Below are 23,319 nucleotides of genomic sequence, written 5' to 3'. Positions count from 1 at the left end.
ATTATGTCTGTTCATATTTATAAGCAAATAATGTCAGAAAGGACACATTCATGTTTATGCTTAAATATGGTATATGCATTCTGTTTTTATAATTTAACGGTGAGCGTTTGAAAATTTTCAAAACAGATCATTAACATGAATCCCCAGGTAGATAAATACAACCATAAGGTTCAGTTAAGAAAAATAATGTGTTGACTGAACAGTACAGAGTATCTGTACTTAAAGGGAAAAGCCTCTTACGACTATTTTTCTCTTTCCAGAAGTAGAAAAATCTAACCTTGCTCAATTCAGATAATGTTATTTATTGATTAATTCTTTGAACAATGTAAGAGGCATTTTAGTTAGGGAGATATTTTTCTGGTTCTCTATTTCCTAGCTTTGGGACATGAGGCAAGTCACTTAGTCGGTAACCTCTCTGAGTCTTAATTTCATCATCTGTAAAATAATATTTATCATACCTAATTTATAAGATTGTCATACAGACACAATGAATTAACGCTTGTGAAAGTACATTTTAAAGTATAAAGCACTATATCTGTTCTATTTGTGAGAAGTACTGTTTACATTTCAGATTACTGTGAGCAAAATTAAAATATACCATTGAGAATTTAAAATTATTCTCTTTATTTTCTTACTTGCAAGAAAGTTTTAAATTACATCTTTCTCTAATAAATACCTAGCTAATCATGTCACTTTCAAGTTTCTGTTCTTTTAATGTATGTATCTCAAGATGTGTAGGTAAGTGTCGGGTTCCATAAAGAGCATGTTTGCATTGAGAATCAGATAACCTAACCCTAAACCAGCTTTTTAGTTACCTCTGTCTCCCTTCCTGATTGATTTGTATTGACATGTAGTCATGGTTTTTTTTATTTGCATGTGTCCTGAAAATCTGTTTGGTCTCTGATAATAAGCCCTATCAGTCATTTGCCAAAATCAGTGACTCTAAGATAATTTAGTTATTTCAAGGTAAACATTGAGTTGGAGGTGTTGGGAAAATAGGAAACCTAGAAACCAAAGTGTTACCCTGTTGCCCCAGTTCTTCCTCTCCTAAAACACTGTTACACAATATTCAGATGCTAACACATTAGCTTGAGCCATTCATTAGTGAGATTTTTTTTCCCCCCAGATATCTGAGTGGACCTTTGATTTCCCTCCAAAGGATTGGGGGTAAACAGGGATTGCCTGCCAACTGTCTACTTCGCAGATCCCTTTATAATTATTCTTATGGCAGAAATTTTTGACTGTAGTAAAGTTTATTCATAATAAGATTTTTTTAAAGGTAGATTCAATGTGAGTAACAACACAGAACAAGCAGGGACAACTTTTGAAATGAGATTATTTTCACAGAAACTTCCAAGTATTATATATTCCATTTGTTCAAATAATGTTAAATATGTATTTTAAAATTTACTTGATAACTATATTTAGCAGTCACAGTTTATTTTTATCTATTTTCTAAGAAAGAATTAAAATTATTCAAACCTATGCTGAGTGTCAGGGACTTTAAAGCTCATAAGGGAATTTAGCAAAATATATCCTAGAATAATAAGAATGCATAAGTGTGAATAACAAATGTTTATATTTTCCAAATTTCTCTTTAAAATGTTATGCTATAAAACACAATAAAAATAGAAAATGATATAACTGAGTTTATGTGCCCACTATTCACATTTTCAGTTATGGAAATTTTATAATTTTTTTCCATTGATTCAGTGAATATTGATTGAACATCTCCTGTGATCCAGGCACTGTTCTGTCTCAGTGTTGAGATCTTGTAATGAATAAGCAAAGTGGACACAAATTCTTCCTTTACACGGGGAGGCAGACAATAACAAATAAGTATTTCTGTAGTATGTTAAATAGTGGTAAGTTGCAAGACAAGTATAGTAGGAAACAGGAATAGGGAATAGGGTGAGAAGAGGCTACACTTGGAAATCAGGTGGTCAGGAAAGGCCTCACCAAGGTGATAGTGCAATAGAGACATGAAGGAAGTGAGAGTGAGCCATGTAGATATCTCAGGAAGGAGATTTCTAGGCAGAGGGATCAGCCAATATTAAGGCCCTTTAAGATGGGATTATGGAATGAGTGAGGGTTAGAGGCCATTGTAGGCATACAGAATGAGTGAGAGTTACGGTAGTAGGAAAGGACGTGGAGGTGATCATATGGAAGAAGGATTGTACAGATCACTCAGGACATTGAAGATCATTATAAGGACTATGGCTTCTTGTCTGCACAAAATGGGGAGTCATTGGGTAGTTTTGAGTAGAAGAGTAGCTATCTCCTATTTTGGAAGAATAATTCTGGTTGATAACTGTAATAATCCTGTAGTGGCACAAGTGTGGAAACATGAGGTCCAGATAGAAAACTGTTGCAGTAATCCCAGCAAGAGATGGAACTGGCCTAAACTGTGGAGTAGCAGATTTTAGGACTATTTTGGCATTAGATCTAATGGAATTTTTTGATGAGTTAGATGTGGGGTATGAGAATTCAGAAAAAACCTAGTGTGGCCCCAAGGTTTTTGGCCAGAACAGCTGGAAGGATGAAATTGCCATCAACTAATATGGGGTAGGCTGCTGATGGGGAGATATCTGTGGTGGGGAGAGAAGTTCAGTTGGACAGGTTAAGTTTGAGACATTTATTAGATACACAGCAGAGATGTTAAGCAGTGGGCTATATGAGTCTGGAATTTGGGAGAGAAGTCTGGTCTGGATCTATGAATTTGGAAAACAATGTGGGTTGTCTCAGAAGACAAGTGAAAAAATGTTTCAAGAATGAAACTGTGTCATATGCTATTGTTAGGTTAAATAAGATGGGGACTGAAGATTGAGCATTGACTGACTCAGAGTTAACCTTAGGAAAGAGAATACCAGTAGCCTTATTGTCATCCACATATGTAGACAACTTGGGGTTTTCTGTTAAAAGGAATAGTGAAATTCTGTGAAGAGCATAGCAGAGGATGAAGTGAGGTCAAAAGAGGGTTTTTTTCCCCTAAGATGGGAGAAATTACAGATGTCATACACTAGTTAGAATAGTCCTGAAAAGGAAGTGGGGTAGATACACTAATATCTACCACCCAAACCCTGATGTCTACCTCCTATAATAATACAGCAGATAAAGTGGGAAATTGCTGGAACACTGTCCTTGAGAAGGATAACATCAAACGCATACGTGAGTTTTTGCATGATCATGCTACTAGTGCTTAATGAGTAGCATGGTCAGTTCATGTTTAGAAACTGAGGAAAGTTGAGTTACTAGGCACACATGGTTGGAGGTTAAGTGGTATGTACTGGCAGCTTATAGAAGGTCTTCTGTTTTCTCACTGAGTGTGAGGAAGGGAATGGACACATCAAGATTTTAGGAGAAAAATAATGTAAAATAACCAACTAACAATGTGGGAGAGTGAACAGATTAGGGAAATGAATGTGTTTGTGGAGTACTATTAAGACCCACATGAGATTCCTGATCATGAATTTAAAGTGAAATTGGCTGGGCTCATGCCTATTATCCCAGCACTTTCGGAGGCCGAGGTAGGAGGATCGCTTGAGCCCAGGAATTTGAGACTAGTCTGGGCAACACAGTGAGACCTTGTTCCTATAAAAAAATAAAAAAATTAGCTGAGCATGGTAGCACGTGCCTGTATTCCTAGCTACTTGGGAGGCCGAGCTGGGAGGATCGCTTGAATCTGGGAGGCAGGGAGGGTGCAGTGAGCCAAGATCCTGCCACTGCACTCCAGCCTGGGTGACAGAATGAAACCCTGTCTCAAATGAGTGAGTGAATGAATGAATGAAATTGGCCAACCTGATTATATGGTTTTCTCCAACAACGTGTAGCTGCACTGGTACAGGTAAAGAGTATGTGGTGGATTAAATTTAATTGTGTTTTAGTACCCTTACTTCATGTGTGTGTATCCATTAACAATATATATTATGTATGTTTTTTACATGTACATATATGACATATTCTATTGCAAATTGTTTTTTATTTGACCTATTCTTGAAATTTATTCAGGTTGATAAATGGGATGTTTCATTTATTTTAACTGTTGTATAATAATCCTTTATATTAGTTATCTAGTCTATCTTTTCTCCTACTGAGGTACATTTTGGTTTCTCCATGTTTTCTCTGTCACAGTGTTGCATTTTTTCCCGGATGTTATTGATTTGTTGGAATTCTTTAAGTATTATAGATACCAACCCTTTATAACGAAATGTTTTGTAAATTTCTTTTCTAAAATTTTAACTTGTTTTTAATTTTGTTTAATGATATTTTTTGCCATTTAGCATTTTAATATCCAATGTACTAATCTTTTCTTTTAAGGCTTATTTTTTTAATTAAAAAACATTTTAATTGTGGTTAAAAAAACACAAAACAAAAATTACTATCTTAACTTTGTAAATGTATGGTTCAGCAGCTTTAATAATGCTCATTTTGTTGTATAACATTTCTCTAGCACTTTTTCATCTTGCAAGATTGAAACTCTATACCTTTTCCCCCTTCTCCAACCCCTGGCAGCCACCATTCTACTTTCTATTTCTATGAGTTGGACTACTTACAATATCCCATGTCAGTGGAGTTGTACAGTATTTATTTTATTTTTGTGACTATTTCACTTAGCATAGTGTTCTCAAGGTTTATCCATGCTTATAGCATGTGACAAGATTTCCTTCTTTATTAAGGCTGAATAATATTCCATGGTATTTATATGCCACATTTTGTTTATTCATTTACCTGCTGATGGACATTTGGGTTGCTCCCACCTCTTGGCTATTGTGAATAATACAGTGAATGTGGTTGTGCAAATATTTCTTCAAGAGCCTGCCTTCAATTCTTTTGGATATATACCCACTAGGGGGACTGCTAGATCATATGGTAATTCCACTTTCAATTTTTTGAGGAACATTCATACTGTTTTCCATAGCAGCTGCACCATTTTACATTCTCACCAGCAGTGCTAAAAGGTTCCAGATTCTCCATATCTTTGCCAACACTTATTATTTTGGTATTTTTGTTTTTATAGTGGCTATCCTAATGAGTGTAAGTTGAAATCTCATTGTTATTCTGATTTGCGTTTATCTCTAATCATTAGTTATGTTGAGCATCTTTTCTTATGCTGTTAACCATTTGTATGTTTTCTTTGGAGAAATGTCTGTTAGAGTCCTTCATTTTAAAATCAGGTTATTTGTGGGTTTTGTTGTTTTTCGGTGTTCTTTATATATTCTAGATGTTAACTTCTTATCAGATATATGATTTGCAAATATTTTCTCCCATTCTGCAGGTTGCCTTCCATTCTGTTTGTTTCCTTTGATTTTCAGAAGTTTTAAAGTTTGATATAGTCCTATTTGTCTATTTTTGCTTTTGTTGCCTGTGCTTTTGGTGTCATATCTAAGAAATCATTGCCAGATCCAATGTCATGAAGCTTTTCCCATGTATTTTCTTCTAGGAGTTTTACAATTTTAGGTCTTAAATTTAGGGTATAAAATCAGGTGGAATTACTTTATATTTTTAATACAGATAACCCAATTACCTTTAAATATTTGTTGACTAGTCAGTTAATCTTTTCTTTGGTTATTTGAAATGCAACTTCTATCATATAACTAAGTTCCCATGCATACTTATGAGTCTGTTTTTAGGCTCTTCACTGAATTCCATTTGTCTGTTTGCCTCACCCTGCATCAGAACCAAAATATCTTAAAACATCTGGCTGGCCGGGGGTGGTGGCTCACACCTGTAATCTCAGCACTTTGGGAGGCTGAGGCAGGAGGATCACTTGAGGCCAGGAGTTCAAGACCAGCCTGGGCAATATAGCAAGACTTCATCTCTACAAAATATTTTAAAAGTTAGCTGAGTGTGTTGGTGCATGCCTTTAGTCCCAGCTACTCGGGAAGCTGAGGCAGGAGGTTCACTTGAACCCAGGAATTTGAGGTTGCAATGAGCTGCGATCATGCCACTGCACTCCAACCTAGACAACAGAGCAAGACTTTATCTCAAAAAAGAAAAAAAAAAAAAAGCCTGTCACTTTATTGTTAGGTCTTGATTCTGAAAAGGTGAGGTCTTTTTCCTCTTCACCCTCACCCTACCTCCCTCTACCTCCCTCTCCTTTCTCCTGACCTTCCTCCTCCCTCTTCACTGTCTATTCTTTGCTTTTTGTGTTCCTCCACATGAATTGTGGGATCTAATATGTAAATTAATTTGGAGGGAACAAAATTTTTGGATATTGACCTCTCCAATCAATGAATTTGCATCAGTGAATGTTCAAATCTTCCTGTTTATTTAGTTGTTTTTTCTTTCAAAAATATTTTGTACTATTATCTGTAATATTTTATACATATATTATTAGACTTATTTCTATTTATACTTTTTGTTTCAATTGTAAAAATTATCTTTAAAAACTGGAATATTTATGTTTCTTGCCAGAGCATAGGAATGTTGTTGACCTTATACATAAAACGTTGAATTCTTATTAGGTGCACAAATTTAGATTGACTTGGATTTTTGTATAGATGACTACATTGAAAAGAAAAAAGTCAGAGCCACTATTTGTAAGTAATAATGGCTTTGTTTCTTTTCATTTCTCACACTTTTTAGTTTCTGTGTGTTTGGGGATGATTATTTTGTCTGAGTTTGGCTTGGTTTTATTGCTTTGTCTACCAAGTTTTATATGTATATATATTTTTTACATTAAAGAACATGTGTTTTAGTCATTTAGTATGGTATTTGTAGGTTTTTGGTAGGTAAATTATATTTTTAGTATCTAAGAATTTATTGTTATAGGAAAATTCTTATGCTTTTTCTCTTTAACCACATAATGATGTGAATTATATGAATAGATTTTTGTTTTCTTTTTCGGTGTTAGACCATCTTTCAATTCCTGGAACAAACTTAACTTTCCATGATGTATATTTTTTATACATTGCTGGATTTTATTTGCTAATATTTCACTTAGGATTTTATTTTCTAAGTTGTCCTATAATTTTCCTGTATAAAATTGCATTTGTCACCGGGCGCGGTGGCTCACGCCTGTAATCCCAGCACTTTGGGAGGCCGAGGCGGGCGGATCACAAGGTCAGGAGATCGAGACCATGGTGAAACCCCGTCTCTACTAAAAAATAGAAAAAAATTAGCCGGGCGCAGTGGCGGGCGCCTGTAGTCCCAGCTACTCGGGAGGCTGAGGTAGGAGAATGGCGTGAACCCGGGAGGCGGAGCTTGCAGTGAGCCGAGATTGCGCCACTGCACTCCAGCCTGGGCGACAGAGCGAGACTCCGTCTCAAAAAAAAAAAAAAAAAAAAAAAAAAAAAAAAAAAAAATTGCATTTGTCACATTTTAGTATCAAGGTTGTCCTAGCACCATGAAATGGATTTGGAATGGTTTATGTAAGATAAAGATACATTTCCACTAAAGGTTTGTGTGGATTCACTTTCAAATCTGCCAGTGTGGTTTTTTTTCCTTTTTTTTTTTTCTTTTTTTCATTTTAAGTGAGTACAAGTAGCTTTTCAAATACTGATTTAATTTTTAAAATACTTACAAGTATATTTAGAGTTTTTATTTATTCTTGAATGTTACATTTTTATAGAAAATTGTATTATCTTTTTAAATTCTTTGACATCAGTTTCTTCAGAATTTCCTTACTTTTAAAAACCTCTGTAACTACAATAATGTTTTCTTTTAAATTACTGATATTATTCATTTGTTACTTTTCTTGATCCTTTATTAGAAGTGTCCCTTTTATTAGTCTTTTGTAAGAAAGAGCTTATGTCAAGCCTTCCTTTTTTTTTGCTTTCTTTGATGAAGTTTATTATTTTGTACATTTTAGTTTCTATAAACTTCTTTCATATTCTTTTTCTAAGCTTTTAATTTGGACCTCTAGCTCACTAATATTTAATCTTTTTAAAATAAAGCGGTGAATTTTAAAAAATAGCTCTAGCTGCATCCGACAAGTTCTTATGTATAGTATTTTTGTTGTTATTCTAATATTCATTGTCACCTTTTCTTTGAGTGGTGTCTCATACCTGTATCCAAGCACTTTAAGAGTCTGAGGCAGGTGGATCACTTGAGCTCAGGAGCTTGAGACCAGCCTGGACAACATAGCGAAACTGCGTCTCTCTACAAAAAGTACAAAAATTAGCCAGGCATAGTATCATGAGCCCAGCTACTTGGGAGGCTGAGGCAAGAGGATCACTTGAGCCTGGGAGGTCAAAACTACAGTGAGCTGTGATCACACCACTACACTCCAGCCTGGATGACAGAATGAGACCTTGTCTCCAAAAAAACAAGAAAGAAAATAAAAAAGATATATGCCTGAAAGACTGTGTTTGTATTCTCTAATTGATAGAGGATTTTGTATATTTTCATGAGTATCATTCAAATCTTGAATATCTTTACTAATATTGTTCCTTCTTGATCTGTCGGTTTATAAGAAACATATGTTAAAATACCCAGGATGATTGTGGATTTGTCCATTTCTCCTTGAAGATATCTCCATTTTTATTTTATATATTTTTAAGGCTTTTCACAAATTTTTGAGGATATTCAAGCTTGGAATAGAGTTATTTCCCTAGTGAAGTGTTCCTTTTATTATTTTGTAATGTACATAATTTTAATAAGTCTTTTGCTTTAAAGTTCATTTCTCCTATTAATAAAGATACTCCAGCTTTCTGTTGGTTAGTGCTGTCTGATACAACTTTTTCCGTCTCTTTACTTTCGATCTTTCTTTGTCATTATGTTTTAGGTGTGCCTTTTGTAAATAACATATAGCTGGATTTTATTTTTTGATCAAGAGTTTCTGTCTTTTAACTGGTGCGTTATGATACCTGTATATTATGATTACTGATATATTTTTATTTCTCTTTTTTTGCTTTGTGTTTCTCTTTGCTTCTGTTTTCCTTTTTTCCTGTCTTCTATTTAAATGACTAAGATCTTTTTATTTCATGTCCGCCTAATGGTCTAGAAGTCATGTATATTCTATTTCTATTCTTTTAGTAGTTATTACCCTGATTTTATTACTCATTTATTTTTATACACAAGGCATTTCTGTAATATTACCCTGATTTTAAACTTGCGCTCTGACTTAACAGAATCTGAAATTATCCATTATCTGTCAGACAATCATGACCACTACAAGAACATTAGAATGCTTCAACTTCAATTATTTATCTAATTTTTATATTATTTAGTATTTTAGTCCTACCTGCTGAATTTCCACAAGTTAATCATTACTGTGTAGTTATTACTTTTATAAATTCAATGCTTGTTTATATTTACTTACACATTTATTTTCTCTGCTTATTCTTGCTTCTTGCATCTGAGTTTTTTCTTTCATGTTCAGTTTATTTCTTTCTAAAATACATACTTTAGATTTCTTTTCAGCAAAGATCAATGATTAATAAATTCTGTCTTTATCTTAAAATGCTTTATTTTGCCCTGCATATTAACTGATAACTTAGCTGCTGGGTATAAATAGATCTAGGAATGGACCTGTGAGATATAGAGAGATATGTAGATATAGATACAGATACACACACATATACATACACATACATACATATATATGTCTCTCTTTTTATTGTAAAATAAAACAGATTAAAAAACAAAATAAATGTATGGCTCAGCAAATTATTATAAGGCAGCACTCTTGTAACCACCACTCAAGTGAAGAAATAGAATGTGGCCACTCAGGAATATATTTTTATTTAATCTGCTTAGGACTTTTGCAACATTCTGTTCCCAGAATGTTTTCTCAAATTTACTAAGTCTTTAGTAAATTTTACTGTCTTTTTTTTTTTTTTTTGAGACAGAGTCTCACTCTGTGGCCCAGGCTGGAGTTCAATGGTGTGATCTCTGCTCACTGCAACCTCTACCTCCCAGGTTCAAGCAGTTCTCCTGCCTCAGCTTCATGAGTAGCTGGGACTACAGGCATGTGCCATCATGCATTTTTAGTAGAGACAGGGTTTGAGCTGAGTTGGCCAGGCTGTTCTCAAACTCCTGACCTCAAGTGATCTGCTCACCTTGGCCTCCCAGAGTACTGGGATTACAGGTGTGAACCACCATGCCCAGCAATTTTACTAAGTCTTGAGAAAATTATCCAAAATGTTGCAAAAGTATCCTCTAATGTACTGTCTTTCTTTAGCTGTGTCTAATACGTTTAGTCTGCCTTTTTTATTGCCTCATTTCTCTATTTGCACAGCTCTATTTGATTCTTTTTCTTTCTTTCTTTCTTTCTTTTTTTTTTTTTTTGAGTCAGGGTCTCACTCTTTCGCCCAGACTGGAGTGCAGTGGTGCGATCATGGCTCACTGCAGCCTTGATCTCCTGCTCTCAGGTGATCCTCTCGCCTCAGTCTCCCAGGTAGCTGGGACTACAGGCATGCGCCACTATGCCCTGCAAATTAAAAAAAAAAATTTTTGTAGAAACAGAGTTTCGCCATCTTGCCCAGGCTGTCTTCTTTTGTGTCTTTTATGTTTTACAGCACGCTGGTCATTTACAGATTGTTTTTCTGCTGTTTCAAGTAATCCTTCTGTTTGTTGTGTCTGTGGAGTCTAGTTCACTTACTTAGTAATATCAAGACATCAGGGCTTTATAGGAATTCTGGTCAGGCTAAGTTGTGAGAATATCTCTGGTTCTATCATGTGTCCTGGGGTGTCACCATGTTTGGCCAGACTTTCCTACTTCTCCATACCATGCGGAAGAGTAAATTCAGATCTCATATCTAAGAAGCATAAACCTAGGCATTTAAGATCACAGGAGGAACTTTGTTCAACTAGGGTCTAGACAGAAACAAATGAGTGCTAGCAGGTGAATTTATTTTTCTGTAGTTTGTTTTCACTGAGGTTTAGCTTTCGTTGGTTTCAAGGTTTATGCAAGAGTGGTAATTCTAGCCCATCTCATTTGAGCTGACAGCCTCATCTTTTATCCTCACAGGGTATTAAAACTCAAGTTTCTGGATTGCTGAGACCTGTAACAACTCACCTTTCCTCCCTTTGTGTAGCCACAGCACTAGGTCATATGCCTACCTCTCTGGTTTTCTGTACCCACTTCCTGGCTGGCACCCAGGAATTCCCCTTTCTTGTGAGCCTGGTGTTTGGCGGTTACCAATGGAATATGTAATCCTTTTTAAAAATAAAACATTTCTAGATATTTGTGTGGAGATTTGCCAACATTAAGAGTCTTTCTAAGTATGGGATGAGGAAAAAAAACTGTTTTTATTGGTGATTTTACACCAGAATTTATCTGTCACAGGTAGATATGATTAGGACAAAACACTGGCAAATTAAAGCTAGGAATTAATTCATCAAAGTCTTTATTGAGAAATACTTGAGTCTGGCATTTGAGTTGCTATTGGGATTCCTCCTTAGAAGGAAACCAGCTTTTTATCCAGTGTTATGGAATCCTTTTCTCTAAGGAGCAATGAAACCTCCTTGATTGGCTAATCACTTAAAACACATGAGTATTCCATATTATCTGCTAGTATGTTGCACACATCCCACTCCTGCTATGTTTGTTCATAATCAAGTAAATTTTCATTCACAATTTTTTTTAACTGTGATAACTAATGTTGCTTATAGTATGGGCATAAATGTCAAATAGGTTATCTCCTTGAGAAAATTGTTACTTGAAAAAAGTATTGTGTTTTGAACAAATAATAAACCATAAGCATAGTAGAATTGTTACCTTGAAGTCTTTCCTGCTCCTATCAGAAACTCTGGAATATGTTTTATGGTGCATCCTTCCCCTGTCAAATCTCATCAGTTTGTCTTCTTGGTACAATTATTTTAAGGCATTATGCATCTTTGTAGGCAAATAAATACAAATTCAAAAGTTACAATTGGTGATATTTTTACAAATAGAAGATAAACTCTTAGGAAGTTTAGGCAGAGACCGAAAAGTTAGAACCCAGAGGGAATAACACAGGAGGAAGCAAATATAGATTTAGAACTATAAGATGAGTAAGATGGCAAGGGTTTAAAATAATTGAGAGAATTAAGAAATGTTTGTCTTTGTTTACTACTATTCTCAGTGTTTGGAACTTCTCAACACTTAAGCCTTAATTTTTCTATCTTCTGGAATTTCTATCAAATAAATAATTATTTTTTAATGTATACCCTATCAACTCCTCCCCCAAAGCACCAGATAAGCTAAAATGAATTATAAGAGAGGCCAAAAATTACATGGAAAAGGTAGAAGAAATATCTTATAAGCACTTAACTTGGGGTGGTTGTAAGCTTCCTCTAAGTTGAGATAATAAATGAGCTACGTAATTGCATAATTGATCATCTAACAAATAACTTTTTAGGCTAACTTTCAGGCATGATATATTAGCCCTTTTGAATTTTTAAAATTCTATAATAAAGAAACATCTACCTTTAAGAAATAATCTTTTTTTAAAGACGATTTTGTTTACCATCGTTAAACATAACATTAGCATTGTCAAACCGACACGAGATGGTAAGGTAGAAAAAAAAATTTTTATCCTCTTTTTATCTTTGGGTTTACTATTCCCCCTTCTTAGAATTTGGTCTTTCCTCCCTCTTCAGGTTTCCCAGTGTTTTCTCAGTCTTGCCTAATAAAGTCATTCATACTAATGTGTTAGACAGTTCATGTTGCCTTACTAGGACTATTTACATTCTTAAAAAAAAAAAAGATTAAATCAACAACTGAAGTATACACACATGCAAAAAGTGAACAAGAATGAATGAATGGATTCATGGAAAGGATGGATGGATGGGTGGATGATGGTACCATTTCATGCATGAGAAGTCTTTCTGATGGGATAACATATACCCAGAACTCATATTAAGTAGATGGTGGTCTGTTCCAGTGAAGAGAGGGTCTGTCAGGTAGATTCTACCAGTACTTTGCCACTATAGTGTATCTCAAACACTAACATGTATTATCAACTTTCTTCTTTTGTCACTTGTCATACTAGCTTGAAATCAAATCCCTTTTTTGTTTGTTTGTTCAAGACTGAAAGAGCATATTCCTTTTGTGGAACTATTGAATACATGGCACCAGATATTGTCAGAGGGGGAGATTCAGGACATGACAAGGTATGTTCTATTTTTGATGCTTCTTTATATATTTCTATAAAATGTACTATAAGAATCCTAATTAACAACTTAGGTCATCTCTTCAACAGAGCCGTCTTTCTGGTGTTGATTGTCTTATCTTCCTTTTTTTCTCTTTTGCTTTGTATTCCTGAACACATTATGATATCTAGTATTTTGGAGGAAAAAGATAATAGAAAGGTTAGGACATTCTAGATTTCCCTTTTAAAGGTTTTATTGGTGAGAATTGTGTTTTATTTTATAGAGTAACAGTCTTATTAAAGTTGAGAGCTTAAAACTAGTCAAATAATTTTTATTTTATTTCCACTGAGAGAGCCTATTTCTTAGAGTACAAACTGTGACTCCATTCTTTTAAAAAATTATGGGCCTGTAATCCCAGCACTTTGGGAGACCAAGGTGGGTGGATCACCTGAGGTCAGGAGTCTGAGTCCAGCCTGACCAACATGGTGAAACCCCATATCTGCTAAAAATACAAAAAATTAGCCTGGCGTGGTGGTGAGTGCCTGTAATTTCAGCTACTCGGAAGGCTGAGGCAGGAGAATGTTTGAACCCTGGAGGCAGAGGTTGCAGTGAGCAGAAATTGCGCCATTGCCCTCCAGCCTGGGCCACAAGAGTGAGACAGCGACTCAAAAAAAAATTGCTTACTTATTTTTGCATGAGACTGTGGCCTTTTAGGATGCAACTGAACCACAGTGCAATACAGAATTGTCACTGCATGTAAAACTGCACATTGTTCCTGTTTGAGTCGTGATGAATGGTTTTGGACAGTATTTATTTGCATTTTTAATTTCTGCTAGAAAAACATTCGGAAACATAGTCATCTGTATCACCTTTAGTTAATATTTGCTTTTTAAGCTGTCACTGAGAGGTCAATGAAAAGAGAATCAGTGATATTTTCTTATTCCCAGTTTCTGCCTTTAACTTTCCAGAGACACTGGAGACAGTTGATTATCTTCCCAGCAGAAATAAATATTTTAACAACCCTAGGAGAAAGAAAAAATCTTGAGTTCTAGATAGTTTAAGTTTGTTTTCCTAAGCCCTCTAAAAAGCTCAATTTTTTTGGCCTCCTCTCTTCCCTTTGTATGTCCAAAATGAAGATTCTAGAAGAAACTTTCTAAGTAACTATGTTACAAAATCTAGGTCGTGGATTTTTTTCTGTATTAAAGGGTACAAAATTTGTTCCTTTTTTTAACACTTCTGTTTTATTAATAGCTTTATCCAAATAAGGTATTCTAGTTTTTGTTCCCCATCTTTCCTTCTCCTTCATTCCCTTTCAGAGTCCCACATATGCAGTTCAGATATCTGGCTGTGGAGAATCTCTGGTCTCCTTCCTGATGACTAATCATATATTTAAAAGCACGTTCTTCAAGTTTGTGTGGTATTGGTTTTGGGACCCAGGGCTAAGAATCTGATTATTGATCTCTTGTCATTTGAAGAACGTGGTTTTGAATCCAACAGCAAAACATTCTGAGGGTTCTGACTCAAATGGCAGTCAAACTGCTTGTATAAATAGAAGAGTTTAATTGCTGGTTTAGTTTGCTTCTTGATATTCTTTGAAGCTGTTGGGGAATTTGGTAGGAATTTATACCTGTTAATTTGAAAATTATCTTCAAAGACCTAATGGAACTAATTTTCACATAAGAAAATCTTGTATTACTCCTAGAATTTCTACCTACCTAAGGTGCAGAATATAACTAGTCAATAAATATTTTTTCCCACACCTGGAACAACCTGACAGTTATTAAATGAGATAATGTATGCAAAGTGATCATCATAGCACCTGGCGTGGGGAAGATATTCAGTAAATACCTTTGCCCTCATGATTTTAGTCTTCCTGATGTGTTTTGTATGTCAGCACTCTGTATTTTCTTAGTAGCTCTAAGCCCATAAATTTTGTCACCTCTCTGAAACTTAGGCCCTGGAAATTCAAAGCAAATAGTTTGAAATTTTAACATCTAGCTAATATTTCTCATTGGTGTACACTCATGTGTTCAACAGTTATTAAAATTCTGATTTGCCTAATTACAAAAGAAGTAATTTTCAATACATCAAGATTCTTTAGGCCAGGCTTGGTGGCTCACGCCTGTAATCCCAGCACTTTGGGAGGCTGAGGTGGGCGGATTGCTTGACCCCAAGAGCTTGAGACCAGCCTCGGCAACATAGTGAGACCCTGTCTCAAATAAAGTAAAATAAAATAAAATATTCTTTAAATTATGTATCATTTGCTATGTTCTCAGTTCAGGTAACTGCATTTATAAATAGGTTTCCAAATTAGAACACATTTTATTTTATATTATTTTAGATCTTCCCATCAGTGAAGACTCTGAGGTTTATGTGTGATAGGTTCTAGAAGAAAAATTGATTTAGGCAGTTAGGAAAAAATAACATACCTTTGGATGTGGTATTTTTTTTTCATTTTTTGTTCTTTGATTTTTGGACATTTCATAAGGCTCACTGGAGCTGAATACTTTAGTTCCCTATCATAAGCCCAAAGAGATATCACCTACCTAAAATTTTAAAAATTTATATCGTTTAAATTTTTTTAATTAATCAAGGTAAATGGTTACTAGTTTAAGAAATAACATGCTTTCTGTGCTGAGGATACTTGGATATTTGTTCTCTAGATGTCTTTCTTGCATGTGCTAATTTAATACTCCTTACATAGAAGGAGGTGTACAAAATCATTTTTTAAAACATTTTCCTAATAGATAGCTTTCTTCATTTTTTTCTTTCTTATAAAATATTTTAGTTGATAATTCTATAAAATGAAATTATTGTTGTTTTATAGGCAGTTGATTGGTGGAGTTTAGGTGTTCTAATGTATGAATTACTAACTGGAGCATCTCCTTTCACTGTTGATGGAGAAAAAAATTCCCAAGCTGAGATATCTAGGTAAGATTTGACAAAATAAAATAAATGCATTGTTTTCTCAAAGGAACTGATCACATTTCTGCAGTTAGGCTGATGTAAACAATAATTTTTTTAAATGAGGATAGACAGTGATGTTTATGTGGTAAATTTTCTTTTCTATCATATAGCATATAGATATGTTACCTTTATATTTCTTTATACTGATTGTATGTGTCAAATTGAATCTGAAGTTTAACTTATCATCTGTAGTGTCATGATTTTGGTGTGCCCCAGAGCACTTAGAATATTGTCTTACACTTAGTAGATACGTCATATATTGAGAAGTTTATTTAATGGATACTTTTTTCTCCACTGTGTATGTAATTTATTTCTTTGTGACTTTAACATGAAGAAACAGTAATGGCATTTTTGAACTCATGAATGTAGGCTCAACAGAAACAAATACCATAAAATTATCCTCTTGTAGGTCTCAGAGCATTATTCTCTTATTTTCCTTCGTAGCAGCTATCACAGTTGCAGTGTTACATTTTTTTTTATAATTATTTGATTAATGTCTATCTGTCACACTAGATTGTAAGCTCTGTGAGAGTAAGGGACATGTCTGGCTTTGATTCTCAGTACTTGCTATATAGAACTCTGTAAATATTTGAGGGATAAAATGGGTTAATGAACAAATAAGTAAATAGTGAACAACATTATACTAATTACTAGTTATGTTTTTGTCCTGTTTTTACTTGAATTTTATAACTTTGAGAACAGATTTGGCCTTAAAAATTAAAAATTGAGATTCCACTTCCAAAGAAGATGGAATAACAGGGACCAGATTTACTTTCCTGCCTGAAACAATTTTAACAATGGGCAAAATACATGAAACAACAGATTTGAAGACATTGGACATCTGGAAGTGAAGGACAATGATCTTTGAGAGGCGGAAAAATAAATGAGGTGAGCCCTGTGATTGCCCCAGCTTACTGCCTTGAGAGCATTTCCAGGCTGCAAAACCCAGACGCAGTTGAGGAGGTGCAACTGAGAGTCCAAGAAGATCAAGACAGCTAGAGTTTGCAGGCCAGAGTGTGGGAGACAAGAGTGGCACCCAGAGGGAAGTCCAGAGATGTGCAGAGGTATTCAGTTGAGTATTGGTAAGCACACAGTGAGGGAACTATTCCATATAGTTAAGATGTTATTTCTTGCCAAATTGAACTGTAGATTCAATACAGTCACATTTCCAGCAGTTTTTTTTTTTTTTTTCTTTAGAAATTGACCACCTGGGTCTAAAATTCATTATGAAAATGCAGAGGACCTAGAATAGCCAAATTAGCTTTGAAGAAATAGAAGTCTTGAAATAAACTTTGTTCTAAGTTACAGTAATTAAGACATTGTGGTTTTGGTGTCAAGACAGACAAATGATCAGTGACAAATGATTTTTGACAAAGATGCAAAGTCACTTCTGTAAAGATAGTTTTGAACAAATGGTGCTGGAACCACTGGCTATCCAGATGGAAAAAAGTGAACTTCAAGAAATACTTCATACCATATAGAAAAATTAACTCAAAATGGATTATAGACCTAAATGTAAAAGCTAAAACTATAAAACTTCTGGAAGGAAACATAAAGGAAAAACATTGTGAGCTTGGTTTAGGTAAAGATTTCTTAGATATGACACAAAAAGTGCAATCCATAAAAGAAAACATTAATAAATTGGACTTCATCAAAATTAAATATTTCTGCTCTTCAAAACTGTTTGAGAGAATGAAAAGACAAGCCACAGACTGGGATAAAATTTTAAATCATATGTCTGCTGAAGGACTGGTATCCAGAATGTATAAAGAATTCTTAAAACTCAAGAAAACAAACAACCACGTTTAAAAATGGGCAAAAAATTTGAACAGACAATTCACCAGAGAAGATGTGTAGGTGGCAAATTAGCACATGAAAAGACTATCAACACCTTTAGTCTTTAGGGAAATGCAAATTAAAACGTCAATGAAATACCACTATACACTCAACTAGTATGGCTAAAAATAAAGAGACTGATAATACCAAGTGCTAATAAAGACGTGGAGGAACTGGAACTTTCATACACTGCAAGGGGAAATGTAAAATGGTACAAAAACTTTGGAAAATAGGCAATTTCTTAAAAAGTTAAACGTTACTCACTGTCTGATCTGTCCATTCCACTCCTGGGTAATTACCAAGGGAAATGAAAACATATGTCTATATAAAAACTTGTGCATGAATGTTCATGACAACTTCATTTGTAATAACCGAAAACTGGAAATAACCCAGGTATCTGTCAACAAGTAAGTGGTTAAACAAATTGTGGTTTATTAATACAAATGGAAGACTCCTTAGCAATGAAAAGGAATTTATCTAAGACATGTGCGGTAGTGCATCTGTAGTCGCAGTTGCAGAGGAGGGTGAGGTGGAGGGATTGCTTGAGCCCAGGAGTTTGAGGTCAGCCTGGGCAATGTAGCAAGACCCTATCTCTTAAAAAAAGGAACGATTTGTTTATATACTTGCAAATGGATGAATCTCAAAATAATTACATCAAGTGAAAGAAGCGAGAAAATATAGAATATATACCATATGATTCCAATTCTGGAAAATGCAAACTAATCTACAGTGACAAAAAGCAGAATAGCAGTTGCCTGGGGACTGGGATTGGGGGAGGTCAGGAGAGATTACAGTGGAACATAGGAAAACTGTGGAAGGTGAAGAGTATGTTTATTATCTTGATTGTGGCAATGGTTTCACAGGTGAATACATATGTCAAAACTTATCAAACATAGAACATTTTCTTCCATGAAATTAAAAAAACATACAGTTACACACTTTTTGTATGGGATTTTTATTGTACGTCAATTGTACTTCAGTAAAACTGTTAAAAATTTAAAGTGTACCTATTCCAAGACAGGCTAGAAAAATGATTTCTCACTGTTTCAGTTTATTTAGTGCCAAAGTTAAATGAGCAGTACTTCTTTTTAAAATCAGGGTGAGTTAAAATCACACCTCTTATGAAAAATTATAAATATGACTTTGTTTATTTTAAATTGATTTTTTGGCAGTTTGAAAATACCTCAGAATATAGGAAACTGTGGCCACGGTCCTGAGAATTTGGGTCCAGTTGCAAGATCATACCTGTCATGGTGACAGGTACTAAAGGTGGCCTTAGCCTGACAACATTAAGTGGTGGGTTCTCTAATTCCCCTCTTTCCGATTCCACATATACGGGCAATCTTTTTAAAATAATTTTCCTTTCCACTGTAGGTCTGAGTGTGGAGAGAAGTATATTGCTTATGATGACAAGAATATTCTGAATAAAGTAATGTTCACATTTAAATTGCTTTTATTCCCTTTATATTAATCAATTGGCATTCTGGTTTTAGAAAGAGAAAGAGAGCCTGAATCAGATTGTCTAAAACCTTACAACTAAAGCAAATAGACTTTTCAAGAATTTAAATAGGATTCCTTCCCTTTAATCAATTAATTATCCACTTTGTCATGGTGTCAACCTGTAATTTCACAGTTTGTGTGTATGCGTGTGTGTGTGTGTGACAGAAATTTACAAACAATGTGATAATTAAATTACCCTACACTACATTTTCCTTTCAGAATAATCATTCTAAGTATCTTTCCTGGCACAAATCTTATATGTATCATTTAGATAAATGTGTCATTATCTGTCCCCTTTTTATCATCCTTCAAAGTAATGTTATTATCTGAGTTATCTGTTTGCCATTTTTGTCTACAGGTAGCCTAGAATAAAAATATTTTTCCAGTATATCAAATTTCAAAATATGCTAAGAACTTACAATGAGAAGAATCTTAGAGTTCAACTTTTCCCCTGCCATAAGAATCCCTTTGTCTGTAAGAATCCCTGATAGTTTCGCCATCATGGAAAGGATGGAGCTTATATAAGGTGTTTTTAAGGAAGCTATGTTCATTAATGGACAACTTTAGTTTATGAGTTTTCCCCCACTTAAACTGAAATTATTATTTTCTCATTTCTGAATGTTGATTTTGGTCCTGCCTGCTCAAGAACATGGAATAATTCTATTATTTCTTTCCAGACATTACCTTAAGGATAGTTTTATCTAGGATAAATCTTTCTAGTTCTTTTAGCTATTTGTTAGAAATCATTTCTGGATTTCTCATATCCTGGTACTATTTTGGACAAATATTAAATTATCAGTATTATAGATTGGAATGATTGGGTTTTAGCTTTTCTGTGAGTCTGTTTCTTATTTTTTAAATATATGTACCTGTGCTTTGCTTACGTGTCTTACACTAGCTTTTATTTTATTTGTTAAATTTATTTTATTTATTTATTTTTTTAATTTTGTGATGGAGTCTTACTCTGTTACCAAGGCTGGATGTAGCGGCATGATCTCGGCTCACTGCAACCTCCACCTCCCAAGTTAAAGTGATTTTCCTGCCTCATCCTCCCCAGTAACTCCATTACAGGCACATACCACCACACCCGGCTAATTTTGTATTTTTAGTAGAGATGGGGTTTCACCATGTTGGCCAGGCTGGTCTCAAACTCCTGACCTCAAGTGATACGCCTGCCTCAGCCTCCCAAAGTGCTGGGATTACAGGATGAGCCACTGCGCCTGGCTTCCATTAGCTTTTATTGCCTTTCTGTATAGAACATCTTTTAGGCCAATGGCCACTCTCAGTTCCTTGCCATGTGGACCCTTCTAACCTGACAGCTCTCTTTGTCAGAGCCTGTGAGCTGGAAAGGCAGTAGAGTCCACTAGGAAGATGGGATGCCTTGTAACCTAATCATGCAATTGACATCCTGTCATCTTTCTGTACCAAGTATTGGTTATACGGAAGGCACTAGGTCCAATCCACAGGTAAGAGGCTGTGAATGCAAATATACAGTGCTCATTGGAGCCAAAGTCTGCCTACCATGAGCCCTTTATAAAAAAAGATTGCCAACCCTTTGCCTAGGTAATTAATTTTGAGATATGTTGCTTTTGGAGTCATGTATAGAATAACTACAAGTATCATTTTTTTTTAACCCTGTTTTAAGGAATCAAATGTATTATTTTTCTTGACTTTCTTAGGTCTTTACGATAAAATCCTTTATTGGCATATTTTGTAAAGCCTCCTTGATTCTCAGTTTGCTGAGGGTTTATTCTTTTCATCTTCATTTTAGGTATTTCTGTACCCAGTATGAGCATCTATGTTTCCCAGGGTTTTTTTGACTAGTTAACCAAACACTTTCTAAGTTTGTCACGGTGGCTACTCATCTACACATTCATCTACACGAGGCAATTGCAGCAGCTTCAGACTAAAGTCCAGCAACAGGAGGGGATGGCAAGGAGAGGACAGGGTGAAATGGCCCTTCCTTTGGCACTCATACTCCTCAACTCTGTATCTTCTTTCCTTTCTCCTTTTTTTTTTTTTTTTTTTTTTTTTTTTTTTTTTTTTTTTTTTTTTTGCACTGCTTCACTGTACAGCCTGTTGGGGTGAATCATACTTCATTATTAATTGCTCTGAGGCACTCCCTAGCGGGGTGGAGCATTTGGAGTCCTGAGTAAAACCTAGGGATAGGTCAGGTGCGTGGCTCACGCCTGTAATCCTAGCACTTTGGGAGGCCGAGGCGGGTGGATCACCTGAAGTCAAGAGTTCGAGACCAGCCTGGCCAACATGGCAAAACCCCATCTCTACTAAAGATACAAAAATTAGCCAGACATGGTGATGGACGCCTATAATCCCAGCTACTTAGGAGGCTGAGGCAGGAGAATCGTTGGAACCCAGGGGGCAGAGGTTGCAGTGAACCAAGATTGTACCAGTGCACTCCAGCCTGGGTGAAAGAGTGAAACATCATCAGTCAGCCTATCATTTCCCAGGCCTTAGTCTCTCACTGGAGACCTGGCCCTCTGTTGTTTCCCCGATGATGCTGCAGTGTAGATTCTTTGCCACCACCTCTGTGCACCACCCCAGCCAGTTCTCTACTACTACAGTCAACCCAGAGTCAAAGATCAGCCTCATACATACTGGAAAGGGCCGTGAAAGGAAGAAGGTAGCCTTCTGTATTCACGACTCTGTCACACATTTTGGTCTCTGGATGACCTGCTGTTTCTCATGTATTTATGGTTCTCCGTGGCCTCCCAAAGAACGTCTCATCACTTTGGGTGATAATTTCGGCTCTATACTCTGGCTGTTGCTCTCTGCCTCCAGCTCTTTTCAGTTTAGCTTTATCTTTGGAATTCCTTGCATTGAAGTCTGCTTCTGAACTCCAAACAGTGTCTTAGTTTTATTATAACATGCAGCCACTTGGCTCCAAGGAACCCCCAAAGTCTGGGTTTATCACTGTCTTCCATCACTATCATCCTCCCCCTGTTAGGGAAAGGTAGTCTAAGGGCCATAATGGAATGAGTGGAGAAGTAAAGGTTCAACAGCATTGTCTGGGCTACAGAAAAAAGTGTACAAAGGAAAAGAGACCGGAAGAGGTCTGGCAATAAAAGTCATACTAAATAACTTTTAAATCTTATTTAAGACACATCCAAGCACATCTAAAAGCCCGTCTAGTAGCCCCACCAGCAATCTAACTGCACAAGAGCCTAAGGGTGAGGACCCCCAGCAGAACAGCTTGGTTCACTAAGGAAGGCTTAGCCATTGAGAGAAGGGCAATTTTTGGTAGTATCTATCACTTTTAGATAGAAGTTGCCATAGATTAAAAAGAAAACAAAGCTCTTTTCAGCAAAATCTTTGCAGTATCACGCATTCATCTTTGATTCCCCTAACTTTGTAAGAAACAAGTTTTTTCCTTCAGTCCCAGAAGCGATGGCAGGAGTGTGTACCTCTCAGATGGCTTCCCAGGCACTGTGGTAGGAGACCTGTTTAGCATACTGGGCAGAAGAGGGAAACAAGATGCTTTATGTGGCCAGCCGCAGTGACTCACGCCTATAATCCCGGCACTTTGGGAGGCTGAGGAGGGTAGATCACTTGAGGTCAGGAGTTTGAGACCAGCCTGGCCAACATGGTGAAACCCCGTCTCTACTAAAAATACAAAAATCAGCTGGGCCTGGTGGCGAGTGCCTGTAATCCCAGCTACTCAGGAGGCTGAGGCAGGAGAATCGCTTGAACCCAGGAGTTGGAGGTTGCAGTGAGCCAAGATCGCACCACTGCACTCTAGCCTGGGCAACAGAGGGAGACTCCGCCTAACAAAAAAAAAAAAGATGGTTTATGTGACAGTGAAGAAGAGTATTTATAGATTACATAAGTCATGCCCTGGGGACGACTCCAAGAGTTATTGGGTGGGTGAGACTTTTGAGTGCAGTCACAGATTCCACAGAAGCAGATAAGTATACCAGCCAAATAATCTCAATTTATTATTAATGACCTGGCTGGTGTGGCCTAGGAAACACAGGTTAAGTG

The 23,319-nt window shown here is 35.9% G+C and overlaps 1 protein-coding gene across 7 annotated transcripts in view; it reads left to right on the top strand.

Annotated features, from left to right (window-relative positions):
- The window catches only part of RPS6KA5 (ribosomal protein S6 kinase A5), a 197,957-nt gene that overhangs the window by 132,778 nt on the left and 41,860 nt on the right, over positions 1-23,319 (top strand). For 5 of the 7 annotated variants that reach the window (XM_007987576.3, XM_007987575.3, XM_073011261.1 and 2 more), the window contains 2 exons: positions 12,955-13,038; positions 15,845-15,948. In XM_007987576.3, coding sequence (XP_007985767.1) covers positions 12,955-13,038; positions 15,845-15,948 — 188 coding nt within the window. Of the gene's footprint in view, positions 1-12,917; positions 13,039-15,844; positions 15,949-16,700; positions 16,873-23,319 lie in introns of those variants that run through there. The other 2 variants (XM_037984388.2, XM_037984390.2) reach the window with 2 other exon arrangements.

This window comes from Chlorocebus sabaeus, chromosome 24 (genome assembly GCF_047675955.1).
Source record: "Chlorocebus sabaeus isolate Y175 chromosome 24, mChlSab1.0.hap1, whole genome shotgun sequence".
Lineage (NCBI taxonomy): Eukaryota > Metazoa > Chordata > Mammalia > Primates > Cercopithecidae > Chlorocebus > Chlorocebus sabaeus.
This window is presented reverse-complemented; position numbering and strand designations above follow the sequence as displayed.